This window comes from Eubalaena glacialis, chromosome 5 (genome assembly GCF_028564815.1).
Source record: "Eubalaena glacialis isolate mEubGla1 chromosome 5, mEubGla1.1.hap2.+ XY, whole genome shotgun sequence".
In the NCBI taxonomy this organism is placed as follows: domain Eukaryota; kingdom Metazoa; phylum Chordata; class Mammalia; order Artiodactyla; family Balaenidae; genus Eubalaena; species Eubalaena glacialis.
This window is the reverse complement of record NC_083720.1, coordinates 37,154,023-37,171,677: the sequence shown is the minus strand read 5'-3', so window position 1 is coordinate 37,171,677 and position 17,655 is coordinate 37,154,023. Positions and strand designations below refer to the sequence as shown.

The 17,655-nt window shown below is 44.6% G+C and overlaps 1 protein-coding gene across 3 annotated transcripts in view; it reads right to left on the bottom strand.

Moving 5' to 3' along the window:
- Positions 1-5,612: 5,612 nt before the first annotated feature.
- Positions 5,613-17,655, bottom strand: part of EVC2 (EvC ciliary complex subunit 2) — a 147,124-nt gene continuing 135,081 nt past the window's right edge. For 2 of the 3 annotated variants that reach the window (XM_061192089.1, XM_061192090.1), the window contains 3 exons: positions 13,916-14,112; positions 10,734-10,835; positions 5,613-8,420 (listed from right to left, as the gene is read on the bottom strand). In XM_061192089.1, the coding sequence (XP_061048072.1) occupies positions 8,150-8,420; positions 10,734-10,835; positions 13,916-14,112 (570 nt within the window). In that variant the 3' untranslated portion in view covers positions 5,613-8,149. Of the gene's footprint in view, positions 8,421-10,733; positions 10,836-13,915; positions 14,113-17,655 lie in introns of those variants that run through there. The other variant, XR_009701089.1, reaches the window with a different exon arrangement.

Sequence of the window (17,655 nt, the reverse complement as noted above, 5' to 3'; positions counted from 1 at the left end):
AGCTGATTTAATGTCAACATATGTTAATATTTTCATATCTGTCATTTCTAAGTCAGTTTCAATTGATTGGGTGTTCTTTCTCATACTTATGAATCTTATATTCTTGCTTCTTTGCTTGGGTGTTCTTTCTCATACTTATGAATCTTATATTCTTGCTTCTTTGCTTGCCTGGTAATTTTTTAAATTAATTTTTTATTGGAGTATAGTTGATTTACAATGTTGTGTTAGTTTCTGCTGTATAGCAAAGTGAATCAGGCATGTATATACATGTATCCTCTCTCTTCTAGACTCCATTCCCATATAAGTCATTACAGAGCACCGAATAGAGTTCCCTGTGCTATACAGTAGGTTTTTATTAGTTATCTTTTATATATAGTAGTGTGTATATATCAATCTCAATCTCCCAATTTATCTCCCCCTCTTGGTAACCGTAAGTTTGTTTTCTACATCTGTGACTCAATTTCTGTTTTGTAAATAGGTTCACTTGTACCATTTTTTTAGATTCCACGTGTAAGCGATATCATATGATATTTGTCTTTCTCTGTCTGGCTTACTTCACTCAGTATGACAATCTCTAGGTCCATCCATGTTGCTGCAAATGGCATTATTTTGGTCTTTTTTATTTGCCTGGTAATTTTGGATTGGCTACCAGGCATAGGTGATTTTATGTTTTGGGGGCACTGGATTATCTTGTATTCCTGTAAGTGGCTTTGGACTTTGTTCTGGCATGCTGTTAAGTCACCTGAGATCAGTTTAAATTGTTTGAGGCTTGTTTTCTTCTTTTTTTTTTTTAATGATTTTATCAAGATAGAATTTACATACCATAAAGTTCACCCACTTAAAGTGTACAGTTCCCTGTTTTTAGTATATTTACAGAGTTGTGCAATCATAGCTACAATCTAATTTTATAGAATTTTCATTACCTCAAATGTACCCATTAGCCATCACTCTCCATAATCCCCATGCTCCTGCCCTTCCCTCATGATTCCAGGCAACTACTAATCTATTTTCTGTCTCTATAGATTTGTTGAGACTTGCTTTTAAGCTTCGTTATGGTGAATCCAGAGCAGTTAATTTATTCCCATTACCAAGGCAAGATCCATCAGAAGACCAGCTGATGCATCACACTCTGGCTGGTGGGAATGGGAAATATTCCCAGTCCTTGGTGAGCTTTGGGAATTGTTTGGAAACTACTTCTTTCTGGTGGTTCTTTCTCCCCGCTGACAGTTTACCCTCATGTACACATGGCTCAGTATTCAGACAAAGACTCAAGGGGGCCCTTTTGTTGATACTAACGTGCCCTCCCTCTTTCTCTTTCTCTCTCCCTCTGTGTGTCTCTCTTCTATATTCTGCCTCGTAAATCCCAGTTGCCTCAGCCTCCCTGAATTCCGCTCTCTGTCTCCTCAATTCAGGGAGAATGCTGGGCTCTGTTTGGGTTTTCCCTCCTTGATCTGCAGTCTTAAAACTGCCTCCGGGCACTAAGCTAGGGCAGTCATAGGGCTCCCTTCATTTATTTCCCTTTTTTTAGATATCACGGTCCCATGCTGCCTATTGCTCAATGTCTGAAAATAGTTCTTTCCTGTATTTTGGCTAGTTCTCTAGGTGTTTAAGTTGGAAGTTTAAATTCAGTCTCTGTTACTCTATCATGGCCAGATGCCCTTCCATGTTATCTTGAAGCAAATCTCTAACAACATATAATTTTGTCCATAAATGTTTCAGTATGTTTCTCCAAAAGGTGAGTCTTTTTTTTTTTTTTTTTACCATACCTATCAATTATTCCTAGCCAATTGTTAACCCTAGGGAAAATGAAAAGTTACACAAAAAAGGAAATGTAGTTAAAATGTACTACATGGATCAGCTTCAAATAAAAATTTATTAGTTATAATAACATAAATGCTGAATATTTAGTGAAAATTGTACTTTAATTGCACTAGATAACTGGAGAGGAAGGGTGTGTGTGTTGTGTGTGTGTTTACGTGTGTATGGGTGTCTAAGAAAGTTAAATTCTCATCTGCTATAATAGAAGGTCAATATATGTTATGAATGATACAGCACTGAGAAGTTGCACTATGTTCCTAAGAGTATAAATCTTTAGCTGCCACAAGAAACAGCTAAACAGTTGAAATTAGTTGCTCCTGGAAAAGAAGAAATTAAAGGTAAGGAGTAGTGGGCAGGGGACTACAGGGGGCTGTAAGAGACTGTACTTTAATCTTAAATAGAAAAAAAGAAATACTAAAATTTGTAGTATCAGAAGTCAAAGAAACTGAAAATAGGACAATAGAAACAAATCAAGAAAACATAAAATCAGTTCTTGGAAAAGATCAGTAAAATCAACATACGTGTAGCCATGTTAATCAAGGGAGAGAAAAAGAGAATAAGCTCATTACATATTGGAAATGAAAGAGTGGTCATCACAACTATTCTCTTGGACATTAAAAGGAAAACAAAGGAATATTTTCCAAAACTTTATGCTTGCACATTTGATAACTTATATGAAATGGACCAATTTCTGAAGAGACACACGCTACCAAAACTCACACAAGAAGTAACAGACAATGTAAACAGGCTTATATCTATTAAAGTAATTGAATCAATAATTAATACCCTTCCAAAACAGAAAGCACTAGGCCCAGATGGATTCACTGGTGAAACTATTCCATATGATAATAATTATTATTCAAGGAAGAAGTGATACCAATTCTCTACAATCTCTCCCAGATAGTAGAAGCAGAGGAAACACTTCCTAAATCATTCTATGCCACCAGCATTACCTTAATATCAGATAAAGATATTACAAGAATGGAAAACAACAAACCAATATCTTTCATAAATGCAGATGCAAAAATCCTCAGCAAAACATTAGCAAATCAAATCCAATAAGAGTGACATCTTTAAAGTAGTGAAAGAAAAAAATTTAAACACTGGAAACCTAGAACTCTATACTCAGTAAAAATAGCTTTTGATAATGAAGGCAATAAAGAGACTTTTCACACAAAGTGTGAGAAAACTCATCACCAGAAAACTTGCACTAGAAGAAATATTATGGGACATTTTTTATGAAGAAGGAAAGTGATACAAGATGGAAATATGGATTTACATAAAAGAAAAATGAGCACCAGAAGTTGCAAATATTTGTAAAAACATATTTTTCTAATTTTAAATGTCTTTAAATATAACTGCATATAAAAAGTAAAATATCATCAACGTACGTGGGAGTTTAACACAAATAGAAGCAAAAATGTGGTTAACAATAGCAGAAAGGATAGAGAAGGGAAATGGAAGTATATTGTCACAAGATTCTTACACTATATGTGAAGGTACATAATACTATTTGAAGACGGAATATAAGTAAAAAATGTACATTGTAAAACCTAGGACAGCCTCTAAAAAAAAGAGATATGATAGGATTTCCCTGGTGGCGCAGTAGTTAAGAATCCACCTGCTAATGCAGGGGGCACGGGTTCAAGCCCTGGTCCGGGAAGATTCCACATGCCGCAAAGCAACTAAGCCCATGCGCCACAACTACTGAAGCCCGTGTGCCTAGAGCCCTGTGCTCCGCAACAAGAGAAGCCACCGCAATAAGAAGCCCGCGCACCACAACGAAGAGTAGCCCCCACTCACAGCAACTAGAGAAAGCCCGCGCGCAGCAGTGAAGACCCAACCAGCCAAAAATAAATAAATAAAATTAAAAAAAGAAGTATGATAATAATCCAACAGAGAAAATAAAACTGAATCAAAAGAGATACTCAATATCAAAAAGGCAGGAATGGAGGAAAAAGAGAACAAAGAACATATCAAAGAATGGAAAATGAAATAGCAATTTGGTAGATTAAAATGCAAACACAACAAATACAGCAAATATCAACAAATACATTAAATATAATGGTCTAAACACCCCCATTAAATAAAAGGCAGAGATCTTTAGCATCATCCCCACAGCCTGTAAGGAAACTCTGGGAGTCAGTGATGGTTCATCTCCTGGGGCTGGAGGAGGAATCCCCTTCCCCTGAACATGTTACCACATAAATGAATTTGGGGTGCAGTAAAATTAGGGAGGAAGTACTCTCAGGTGGGTGAGAAATGGTGGTTCCCATATACATTAATGATGAGTAAGGTAATTTCATAGCAGGTTATCTGTCAAATAAGAATAATAACATCTCCTCTACCTGGTCTTCTTGAGGATTAGGAAAAATTTAGATAAATCTTCAAGTGATGTGCCTGATCCAGAGAAGGCAAACTCAAGAGTAATCGTGTTAGTGTTGTTATTGTTGGTGGTGGAGTGGTTGCTGGTAATTTTGGCAAACAAAGGCCAGACAAGCAAGGACGCACACAAAGCAGGAGTAGAATTATCTCCTCACTCCCTACCTGTAGCTGTGTATTAGAGGACAGAAGCCAATAAAAAGCCCAAGTAACTGCTTCTACTCCTGGCCCATCCTCCATAAGACCTTTAGAGTCCCTTTCTAAAACAAATCATATCATGTCACTCCTCTGTTTACAAACTTTCTAAGACAATAATAATAGCTAGCATTTATTGTGTGTTCCCTGTAGCAGACACATTACAGTATCACTTCATTAATCCTATAAAACAGGTGAGGGAAACAAAGGTTCACAGAAATTAGGTAGCTTCTCTAGGGCCACAGAGTAAATGGCAGATCCAGGAGGCAAACCCAGACACACCTTCTTCTTTGTGTCTCATTGCCAATCAATGGCTCCCTGGAAAGTAGAGGCTTCCCCTATAGACACAGGTAGGAAGGTTATTAGAGGACAGTTCATGGAGGTCTTGTAGGCATTCACAAGTTTTTGGAGGTCTTTCAGCAAGGGAGTGACTCAGATATGGCTACCATAGAACAAACTGGCTTGAGCCAACATGGAGAGAAGGGACGCTGCTGGCACCATCCAGGAGAGACGTGGTCTGGGAAGGAGTGGAGGGGAGGAAGAGGGCATAGATGTGACGGTTAATGCAGTAGTCCAATCAGCAAGACGTAGTCATCATATTTGGGGGTTGAAAACAGGAAGATGTCTAGGATGACTTGTAGGTTTCTGACTTGGTACCATCTACTCAGAGAGGGGACATCCATAGTGGAACAGGTTTTATAGGAAGCCGATGGGTTCAGGGTTGGACAGGCATCTGTGACAAATTTGTCTGGAGCCCAAGAGGAAGTCCAGTCTGGAGATAAAGATTTGGGGTCAAAAGCTTAAAGCTGTTCCCAAATATCCCAAGTCAGGTTGCATCTCACTCCCAAATTCCCACAGCATGGTTTTCAGAACTCTATTTTTCCCTTGCACTTAACGATGATTTATTTTTCTGTCTGTCAACTTAACTAGACTGAACTCTTAGAAGACATAATCCATGGGACGCTGAGCCTCAGAGAGGTTTAGCAATTTTCTCAAATTCTCCCAGCTTGTAAGTAATGGAGCCCAATCTTGAAATCAAGTCCTCTCAATTCAAGTTCCCTGGAGCTTCTCTCTTATGAATAAGCTTCCATGTATTGTGGCAGGTGCAGCCCTTCTAGAAGGGTCACTGTCTTCATGTAGGGTGAAAACAGGAATGAAAGGAACCACAAAGCTCAATTTTGTGAGTATGTAAAAACATAATAAATAAATAAGCTACATTTATTGCATATCAACATTTTATTGAACACCAACATTTTATATAATATCCAATATCTGCACTCTTGGTGACATCCCTACCCTAAGGCAGGTATTAGGACGCCTGTTTTACAGATGAGGACACTGAGCTTCAGAGTGGTAAAGTGACTTGCTTAAAAGTTGTAGAGCCAGGATTTAAACCTGAGCTACCTGATTCCAGGAGCACAAGATTTCCTTATCACATCTTCGTGTTTCTCATGCAGTGAGTTTAGAGAAATTAAATCAATAGCTAGTCTTTGTCTATTAACATAAGGAGTTATTATTAGGTTCAAATGCTGTATTTTGAATAGCTTGAGCACCTCCTGTTGTTGTTAATAATCTATTCAATCAGTCTTCAGCCCACAATTTTGAGCTATTTCTTCGAATCCTTATGTGCAATCTACTTTCAACCATGCATAATTCTAGCAGAGTCCTAGAATCAGGAAATTATTAGAAAGGCAGATGGGTCACCTTCAAGGAATACAGAAGGACATAGATGTGGCAGGTGCACACCACCACCAAACACTTTACTGATCCAGTTTCATCTAATCCTCATAACAAGGGATTCTCATCATCCTTTTGTTGATGAAGAATATGAGGCTCTGAAAGGTCAGGTGACTTCCACAGGACACACAGCTCACGAGCAACAGAGCAGGATCTGAACTTAAGTAAGCTTACACCAAAGACCATGCGTTTTCCACTCCACTATGCTGTGTGAAAATCACTGCTCTTTCTCTCCTCTCTCTTCTCACTTGAGCTTCTGATAGGAAAATTGACCCCATCCACTCTTCTCTCCTGCATTTGAACTGCTTACTTGTGCATATCTGCTAATGCAGAGATATGGCCAACTGGAAGCCACTATGATGGTACACAGCTGCCCCCTGGAAGAAGTGCAACTCCAGGCAAAGATCCCTGATCACCATGCTGCACGCATGCTGATGGGAAACTGCAAATAAGACTTGGCCTTCAGGTTGCCAAAGGCAATGCAATGTCTCATGGCAGGTAAGGGTTTGAAAGCTAGGAGACTTGGGTTCAAAGTGAGGATTCCTCCTTTACACGTGGTGTGATCACAGGCAAGTTACTTAAACCTTCTGAGTCTCAGCTTCCTTGGCTGTAAAATGGGAGTAGTGATCCCCATCTGCTGGGTATTGTCAAGGATTAAGAAGTGGGTTCAATAAAAAGTAACGAAGTTGGGTCATTTGTAGAGACGTGGATGGATCTAGAGACTGTCATACAGAGTGAAGTAAGTCAGAATGAGAAAAACAAATATCGTATATTAACACATATATGTGGAACCTAGAAAAATGGTACAGATGAATTGGTTTTCAGGGCAGAAATTGAGACACAGATGTAGAGAACAAACGTATGGACACCAAGGGGGGGAGAGTGGCAGCGGTGGTGGTGGTGTGATGAATTGGGAGATTGGGATTGACATATATACACTAATATGTATAAAATGGATAATAAGAACCTGCCGTATATAAAAAAAGAAAGAAGTGGGTTCAAATAGCTGTAAGGGTCTAGAAGCAACTCTCATGTAAGAGATGCTTCATCAGAATCCCTTTTCTTCTCGTTGGTGACAGGATTCCCTGCCTAATCATTTCCCACGCTTAGGAAAGACCCATTATAATTGTATTCTTTGCCTGGTTCTCAGAAAAGCTCGTATAATGATCCAACCACACTGTGAGGATGGAGAGGGTCAGGGCACAGGAAAGCACTTTGTGCAACATGAGGACCTGTGTGCAGTCAGTCTGTTGGCAAACACCTGAGGGCAGGTATGTGTCCATTTACCAAGTCCAGGAGAAAGGACAAGGGTTTGGGGCCGTAAGGAGTTCAGTGGAGTCCTGACTTTGTTACTTATTGGCTTTATGATCTTGCCTAAATCCCCTCACCTTCTTAAGCCTCTGAGTTTCCTGATTTGAGTTGGATATGGTATCGCCCAGTGGCTGGCACATCTTCTGGCCCCTGGAAAGATGGAGGGCAAATTTCCATTGAACGTCACAACGTGGGGGCCAAAACCCAAGAAGGGATTAAAAATAAATGGTTCCTACAGAAAGCAAAGACAAGTTCCCTTGAGAAGAGCTTTAGGTAAAATGATTTTCAAAAGCTCCCTTGATAAAAATAGAATATGTAACAAACACACAATGTGAGAGAAGAGAGAGCCTTGCCTTCAACACACAGCCCGCTCTTCAGCCAGGTGTTGCGGGGATGTGAATTAGGGGCCCGGGGCTCCTCCAGACCCTCAGCAAGGTGGGACTGACAGCAACGAGGGCTCACGGGCTGGTCCCCTGTCTCTTCATGTCCCTTGCGATGCTGAAGGGAATGGGCCATCTGGGAATTCATGGGACCAGATTAAACTGAGCCCATGAAAGTTGTGGTGAGGGAGGGAGAATGGACGTATCTGTCCTCTGCAAGTGCAATGAATACCTGCAAGTTGTACATTATAAACACACACACACACCCATGTGGGCAGGAGGAAACAAATTTTCTGTCTTCAGACTCCTTGGAGCTTTCCTTTGGGCTAGTTCATGCCCAAGGCCCAAGTAGCCTTTTTGGCATTCAGAAAGTTCTTCTTCTTTTTCCTGGGAGGAAGATGCAGTGAGATCTCCGGCTCCTTTGGATTTCTGAAGATAAAGAGCTTTTCGCCCGTGTTTAATAAATCAATGGTTTCTGCCCCTACAATGGGCACTGGGGCCAGTTCACCAATGGACTCCAGTGACAGGTGTGGCCAACTTCCTTTTCCAGAGAATATCACCCTCTCTCTGAGGGGGGGACACGTCTTCTTTAATATGCTAAAGGAAGAACAGAAGATCAGGTATGACGTTTTTGGCAACTGACTCTCCCAAGTGTCCTGACAGAGTTCTCTAGGAAAACCCCCTTTTGTCCCTAGGGCCCCAATCAAGTGTCTTTTAAAGAAAGGTTTTTCCCTGTGGTTGCCAGGTTGCCCCTGAGATTAGCTGAAGCCTGTGGCAGTGGTGGCTGCAGACAGCTCTCACCAACTCATGACTGTTCACTTTTGTGGAGTTTTGTGAGCCTGTTGTCATCATATCGTCAGCACGGAATCAGCCACAGTGGGAGTGTTTCACACCACGGAAACTAAGTGCTACAAATCAGAGCTCCCATCTCCCCCCAGACAATTGTGAGACATTTCCTAGGACACCCCTGCCTGTGGGCTTCACACTAAAAGCAGGCTGATAAAACCTGATTATAAAGCAACAGTTAGAAGTTAGGTAAAATGTGTTTGAAATAGAACAGAGCAACACGCTTTGGGAATATCCTGTAAAAGGATGGCTGGAACCCTGCCCATAAGCAGTCCAGCCCCTAAATCCTGGCTGCTCTTGATAATGGTTCTGACTCTTTCTGAGAGTGCTATACAACCTGAAAGCCACAGGGTCCTTTGCCCAAGTGGTGCAGGACGAGGCCAGGTCACTGGGAGTCGACCTACTGGAGGCCACTGGTAGGCTCGCGGGCCCTTCCTGAACAGGCGTGGCTAATGAGGTTCCATCCCCCTCACCACGAACTCCTGCCCTGGCAGCTGCATGATCTGAGCAAGGACTCAAAGGCAACTCGGACTGATTCACCGTCTCTCCTCCTCCCACCATTGTACACAGCATCTCAAGGCAAAAAGGCGAGTCCAGTGATCCAAGACAGTGGCGCCAGGGTTTTCCTGATCTGTACTCGCCCACTTGTGTCAGTGCAGCCCAGGAAGGCATTCAGCAGCCCCACCCCATGCTAATCTAGAACAACTGACTTCCGTTCCTTAGTGGAGCGCTTTACATTTATACAGCTTGAATTTAATTTTCTTGGTTTGGGCTCAATATCCGGATCTAATTTCTCTGGGACTAAATTCTGATACCTGGCCCGTTATCAATGGCTCCCAGATTTTTATTCATGGACTATTTGGGAAGCTTGTCTCTGCGGCTTCACCGGAGCCCTGAGAAATTATGGAAGGGGCAGGACACTTCTCTTGGACATCCTCTGTTTCCAGAGCACACTTTGGTTATCACATTTTAACCTTGTATGTTAAATGGGCTAACGTAACTCTTGTGACTCATGTTACCCTTTTTCCGAATCTCTAGTGGGAAACACGCGAGACCCTTGGTCTGCTGTTTGTAGCACCCTAAAACCATTCTGCCTCTAACTTTCCTCTGCTCTCCAGGTGTGCAATCACCACAGCTGAAAGAGAAGGCACTCAAGAGAGTGAGAAGAGCGCTGGCCTGGAAGTTCGGGGAAATAAAGGGGTTGGTTACATGGCCCTGAATCCCACGGTCACTTTTAACAGCTGTAGGCATGGGGTCTCTTCCTCTGACCTCCCTGAGCTGGTGAAGCGTGGCTGTGGGATTTCCCCCACTTTCCAGAAAGTGGGGAGGCTCAGTGCAGCAAGGTGGGAGAGGGCTTTGTAAACTATAAAGTCTGAACAGCTATAAGGAATTATTCTCCTTCTAATGAGATTCCATTTAAAAAGAGCCATTAGTTAAAATAAATACTGCAATTAAAATGCTAATAAATGACAGGAGAGCATTCTCCAACTGATAGCTGGCGGCTCGTAAACTAAGCGCACTTTGCATTTTTTTTTTTTAAATTGAAGTATAGTTGATTTACAATATTGTGTTCGTTTCAGGTGTACAGCAAAGTGCACCTTTTCCATTATAGGTTATTCTTTTCCATTATAGATTATTACAAGATATTGAATATAGTTCCCCGTGCTATATAGTAAATCCTTGTTGCTTATCTATTTTATACCTAGTAGTTTGTATCTGTTAATCCCATACTCCTAATTTATCCCTCCCCACCCTGCCCCCGCTATCCCCTTTGGTAACCGTAAGTTTGTATTCTATGTCTGTGAGTCTCTTTCTGTTTTGTAAATAAGTTCACTTGTATTACTTTTAAAACTCCACATATAAGTGGTATCATATGATATCTGTCTTTCTCTGCTTATTTCACTTCAAACTAAGCCCACTTTGAATAAAGACTGCGGTCTTTAGGGAAGGAATGTTGATATGTTTGCAGTGACCCTCCCTTTGTGGTCCCCTCCGCCTCCCCTTCCCAGCTCACAGGCAGTCTGGCTGCCCTCCTCAGCCCACCTGAGCAGATGTCCTCATTACCTCTCCTTCCTCTTGTGAGCCCAGAGCATCTTTTCTAATCCTCTGCTTATCAGTTCTCCTCGAAGTTTGCTCTCAAAGGCTTGCCACCAGCCCTGATGTTTCCTGAAGGCAAAAAGGGAGCGTTCTTATATTTTCAAAAAGAACAGAATCTTCAAGTGATGCATAATTTTAAAAAGCACTATGGGGACCCCCTCCCTCAGTGTGACCTTTGGCTGACATGAGAAACCCTGGGAGTTTTCACGTTTGTTCTCTCACTCACTCTGCGAACACTCATCAAGCATCTTTTCTGGCCGAGTCAAGACAGTCTCTGCCGCAAGGGATCCCCAATCCAGGGGTCACAGACAGGTACCAGGTGACATCAGTCAGATGAAGGAAGGCTGCCGAGATGTGGGACACTTGAGCTGAATCTTGGTATCCCAGCAGAGGGAACGCATGGAGCATTCGAGAAGGAATGGGCTCTCTGCCTTGGCTTGTGTGCAGTCCATCTCCCCCACTGGCGTGGACACTCCATGCAGCAGGACTGTCCCTTACTCTCCCACGTACACCAGTGCCTAACACAGTCGACATACTAGGATCTCAGTAAGTGTTCATGAATATATGAATAAGAAGGTTGAGAAGGCACAGTGGAAGCTTGGAAGGTGGGTAAGGCAGGGAGTCCTCATGCCACGTGAAGGAGTGTGATTCTCGACCAAAGAAGGGACAGTGTATAAGGAATAGGAGAGATGGGGAGATGTTCGCAGGCTTGGGCTCAAGTCAAGTCAATAAAGGTCAGTGTAGGAGAGAGTCCTATCTATGCCTGCCTCTGGCCAAGTTCATACTCTGCCTCAGCTGGTTCACACTGCCCAGCTGGTGGGGTGAAGGACCCTTGCCCATGCTGGGCCAGGCTCTCTGTCCCAGAAGTCTAGCTCTTGGGCAGAGAAGGCTGGTCCTCTGAAGGGAGCACCCAGAGAGGATGGTCTTCGTGCTCTCCTGGTCCTGCCCATCCACGGACCTGGCGTACAGCTCTTCCTGGATTCTGACAGGTCCCTCACACACCCTTTCTTGCTTAGATTCATCAGTCAGTTTCTGCTGCTTGAAACCTAAGACTGAACTGATGTGCCCAGGCACCAGTCGCTTGGGACACAGGAGTAGTGACTACCCTGCCCTCAGAGGCTATGGTGAGTGGCTTTTGACTCCAGACGTCATCCAGTCTACTTGGCCATGAGGTCGGGCTACAAAAGGGCATGCCCATGCTCCACACTCCTGGTGACAAGCCACCTGGGCGCTCCTGCTTTGTCCCACATCCACCTGCCCATGCCGGCTCACCAGCCTCCCAAACTAAACTGGCCGAAGGGGAGCCCGTAAACAAGGTCCTCGTGGGCAGCCCTCAGGCAGAGGTGACATCGCTGTGACCCTGCACATTCCTGCTCCAGCGTCACCACCGACATCTGCCATCTTCATGCTCTTGCCTGACTGTGCACTGAGAGAAACCAGGCTGAGACATGCAACTCTCTGACCACACCCAGCTCTCTGACCACGCCCACACCAGCCCTGACCCCACCCACACCCCAGCTCCTGTGACCACACTCACATCCAGCCCCTCGTGGTGGGCCCCACCAACTCTAGGAATGCTCGTCCCAGCCCCTGTGGACTCCCACCCCTGCTCAACAGCTGTTGTTCCCATGCCCCTATCCTTCCTTTCACCCTAACCCTACTCTTAGCCCTCAGCTGAGTCAGGGACCCCCTTTATGAGTCAGGAAAAATAATGTACATACACACCTTTCCACACAATCTTGCCATTTTGACAGACTCATGGGCTCCGAGACACCCATCCCCAGCCTCCTGTGGGTCCTGGTTGAGGACCTCGGCTTCACTGCCTGGCCTTCAACACTTTCAGGTCTGGTCGTGGCTTTCCTTGTAGTCTCACCCCCAACAAATTCTGCTCTCAAGTGGCACCACTGGCTGCCCCAAACCCAACTTATCCACAGCCCTGCTTCATGTCTTTCCTTATAAAGACCCTTAACTGATCAAACGCACACCTGAAACTTGACCCTAAAAAAGTAGTTCTGCAGCGTTATCCATAATTGAGGAAAAATGAACGCAAACTAAATGTCCAGTAAGAGGGTAACAGTTACATACACTATGCTACACACCTCAGTGGAATAAAAGGCAGCTGTTAAAAATAATATCTATGGGGGCTTCCCTGGTGGCGCAGTGGTTGAGAGTCTGCCTGCTAATGCAGGGGACACGGGTTCGCGCCCTGGTCTGGGAAGATCCCACATGCCGCGGAGCGGCTGGGACCGTGAGCCACAACTACTGAGCCTGCGCGTCTGGAGCCTGTGCTCCGCAACAAGAGAGGCCACGATAGTGAGAGGCCCCCGCACCGCGATGAAGAGTGGCCCCCGCTTGCCACAACTAGAGAAAGCCCTAGCACAGAAACGAAGACCCAACATAGCAATCAATCAATCAATCAATCAATCTTAAAATAAATAAATAAATAAATAAATAAATAAATAAAGAATATCTATGGAGATGTTTCAATAACTGGGAAAAGTATGAATTTTAAGTTGTTAATAAAAACAGCAGAAATAGAGTCAAAATAGTGTGATAATTAGAAAGACGTCTGCATGTGGACAAGAGTCGAAAGGTAATAAGCAAACTTGCCTCTGATATAAGGTTCTGAAAAGCAGGACACAAGGTTGTATACACTGGGATTCCTATACACACACACACACAATGCACAGACTCATAAAACCCAGCAGAGGAAACACGTTCTGGAAGAAGAATGGTAGCAAGACGCTAACAGCCATTTTCTCCAGCTGACAGAACCATGGATATTTTTTTTCTTCTTTTTCCTTTATGTATTTATTTCCTTTATGTATGTATTGTATTTATTTATTTCCTTTATTATTTATTCCTTGGGCTGTAAATATGCATATATGGCATATTTACAGCCCAAGGCAACTTATTCTCTTAAGATCCTACTGGGGAAATGAATTGGTGATGAAAAGAGAAGCTGTGGACAAAATACTTGGGTCTGCCATGAGTTACACAGAGGATGCATGGCAACTCTCCTGGATGCTGTCTGCTTCTTGAGCAAAGAAATTCCCCTGGGAAGGCGGGTGTGCTTGTGCCCCGTGGTCCCGCTCCCCTCTCCCATCCGTTCTCTCTACAGGGACCTCGTTTTCCCACCCTGTACTCACCCCCTCCTGCCCAGGTCAGCCTGCACCCCGCCGCCATCACTCTCCACTGGGTGGTCCTGATGCCTCTGGCCCACGGGATCCAGCACAGCCAGCAGCTCGGGCTGCAAGGCTGCAGGCACAGCCACGCTCAGGAGCCAACGCAGCGTGCCCCCCGGCAGCATCGTCAGCTTCGACAGGTAGGACGCCAGTCTCAGCTCCTAGAGGAGTGAACGCAGGGACTCAGAGCCTCATGGCTCTAACCTTGATGAACAGCAAGTTTTAATGGATCACAGTCTTAGGACTTTTTGTCCCAGGGAGATAAATATTTTAGTACCTCAGTCTTGAAAACATGTTCCCAAGTTCACAGAGCTGTCAAGAAAAATCTGTCTGGTCAGCAGCCTTGGCTCCCCATGACATTCCCCAAGCCTTCATCCATCCTTTCCAACTACTCTCCACTCACTCATCACAGCTACAGCCTGGGCCCATTAGTAATTTCTCCTCCTACTCATGTTCAGTGAGGCGATAGGGCTCAGAGGGAACAGCACAGACTGGAAACAACTGAAATGTGCCTAAATCAGTGGATGGTTAAAGAAACTGTGCTATGGCCATGCCACGGAATACCAGCCTGCAGTGAAAGGAAAGAACTGGATGGATCCCTAGGGCGTTTCGCTGCGTAAAAAGAGCCAGGCCCCGCTGTACTTCCACGTGAATAACATTCCAGAGGTGACAAAATTTAGAGATGGGGAACAAAGCATTAGTGGCCGGGGTTAGGGGTGTGGGGGGGAAGTGGATATAACTATAAAAGCGTAGCACAAACAGATCTTTGTGGCAACCAAACAGTTTGACATCTTAAATGCGGTGTCACGCTGAACTACATGCGGTAAAATGACACAGAACTATACATGCATTTTATATGCATGTCAACTTTCTGGTTTTGATATTGTCCTAGGGTCCTGTAAGATGCAGCCATGGGGGGAAACAGTGAAACAGGGATCAGGGCACTGGAACTCTCCATACTAGCTTTGCAACTTCTTGTGAACCTAAAAGTATTTCAGAAAAAGGTTTGAGAAGGAGAAAGAGAGAGTACAGGCAGGCTCTGCGCTCCCCCAAACTTGTGCTGGCTCCCAGCCCCACTGCACAGAACTGCGTGTCCTTGGGAAGTGTCTTTATTTCTCTTCGGGCCTCAACTCCCTCATCTGTAAAATGAGGTAACAATAATACCTATGTCAAAAGGTTTTGTGAGGACAAAATGAGCTGTGACGTGTAAAACTGGTCTGTGTTAAGAAGGCAAACTCCCCTTCCTAGCAACAGCGTGGGCATGCCTGGCCACCTGGCCAACCAGAGACCTTCCCTGGGATTTTACACAGCAAACCCAGGAGAGAAAAGCACTTTATACAGCAAAACCAGGAGAGCTGGATGCTGAAAGGCCATCAGCTCAGGGCTGTCAGCTTTCATGTCCCTTCCTGTGTAGAATAAGCTTATTAGTGGACACAAAGAAACAGGGGAGAGAGATAGAGAAGGAGAGAGATCCACAAAGAGTCCTTTGCCAGTTGAGCCCCCAGAGCTCAGCTCTGCTCTTTGAGGGGATAGTCAGGGTATTAATATATTTCGTCTACACTCAAACTAGTTTGAAATGAATTTCTGTTACCTTCACCTAAAAAGAATTCTGACTTTACAAGACATCTAAGTGCCGTGCTTGACAAATCAAGGTCATTCAGTGAGTGTTGGTTGTTGCTGTTGTTACGGTATTTGTATGAGTTTCCTATTGCAGCTGTAACAGATCACCCTAAACTTGGGCTTAAAACAACACACATTTATTCTCTTATGGTTCTGGAGGCCAGAAGTCTGAAATCAGTGTCACTGGGCTAAAGTCAAGGTGAGCCGGGCTGGCTCCTTCTGGAGGCTCCAGGAGAGAATCCTTTCCCTGGCCTTCCCTAGCGTCAGCTGCTGCCTGCATTCTTTGGCTTATGGCCCCTTCCTCCAGCTTCAAAGTTCATCCTCCAACCCCTGCTTCTGTCATTGTCACATGGCCTTCTCTTCAAGCTGTGACTCCTGCTTCCCTCTTGTAAGGACACTTGTGATTACATTTAGGGCCCACTGGGATAATCGAGGATAACACCCCCATCTTAAAATCCTTAATCACATCTGCAAAATCCCCTTTGCCATAGAAGGTCATATTCACAGGTTCTGGGAATTAGGACTTAGACATGTTTGGTGGGCCATTGTGCCAGATTATTAGTACATTTATTCATTCAACCAACACCACGATGGAGTCCTACTGGGCACCAGACCCTGTTCCAGGCACTGGAGGCAGAGCAGTAAGTAACACAGACAAAGTCTCTGCCTTCATGAGGCTCACAGTCAGGTCAAAAAGACAGATGGTAAGCCTACAGAGAAACACCATATCAGGCAGTGTAGGTGCCAGGATGCAAAACAAGGCAGGATAAAGAGACAGAGGGTGAGGGGCGGGGGTGGCTGATATTTGAGACGGGTAGCCAGGGAAGGCTTCTCCGAGGAGGTGACGTCTGAGCAGGGACCTGAATGAAGTGAGGACGTGAACCATGGGCACATGGAAGGGAAGAGCTTTCCAGGCAGAGGGAAGGCAAGGGGGAAGACCCTGAGGTGGGGATATCCTTGGCATGTTTCATAGAGAGCGAAGGAGGCCAGTGTGGCTGGCATGGACCGTGTGAGAAGGAGAGTGACAACAGTTAAGTTGGGACAGGTGGCGGGGGATCAGCTCATATGGACCTTTTCATCGTAGGGAGGATTTTGACTTGTCTTCAGGGTGAGCTGGGGAGTCATTGCAGGAATTTAAGCAGTGGGAGTGGCATGAGCTAATTCTCATTTTTTAAAGATTACCTTGGATGACACAGGGGCCATGAACCATCTGCAACAAGTGAGGTAGCAGAGGGGCGGCATCTCAGGCAAGAGATGGTAGCTGTGTGAGCCAGAGTGGTGGAGGGGAGGTGGTGAGAAGTGGTGGGACGCGGGAGACACTTTGATGGTAGAGCCAACAAGGTTCATTGAAAGACAAGAATAAAGGATGACTCCACCATCTTTCACTTGGGCTGCTGGGTAACTGGTGTCATTTACTCAGATGAGTGGAGCAAGCCTGGGACAGGGGACTGTCAGTCACTTGGAGTTCTGTTTGGACAGGTTAAGTCACTAATGGCGATGTCAAGTCTCAAGTTCAGGGCAGGGGTCTGGAGCTAAGATTAGATGGTAATCAGTGTGGTGATGACATCAGCAAGGGAGTGAATGTAGATGAGAGGGAATGAGGTCCAACGACCGAGTCCTCAGGCTCCCAACGTCCAAAGGCCACGATGCATCCAACATAGGGGCTTGACCACAGGTAGCCAGAGGGCTGGGAGAGAACCAGGTGTCCAGGGTTTGGAAGCCAAGAAGGGAACATACTCAAGAAAAGGGCTGTGGATCAAGTGCCACAGAGAGGTCAAGAAAGACAAAGACATGGACTTGACCCCTGGATTTGGAAACATGGGGCTGCTTACTACTTTGACCAATGTTTTCAGTGCAGTGATGGGGAAAAGTGTTATTATAAATACCAAGCTCTTTCCTTGCGACCCATGTGCTTCCGTCTGCCTATAGTACACTTTTCCCCAAAGTGCTCTCTGTCTGGCTCTCCTCAACTCATTCTTTTGGTTTCTACACCAGTGTTGGGCTTCTGGAAGCCTTTTCTGACCCCACATTCTGGGACAGATGCCTCTCCTCTGCTTTTCTCTGGTTTTAATCAACTGTATTCT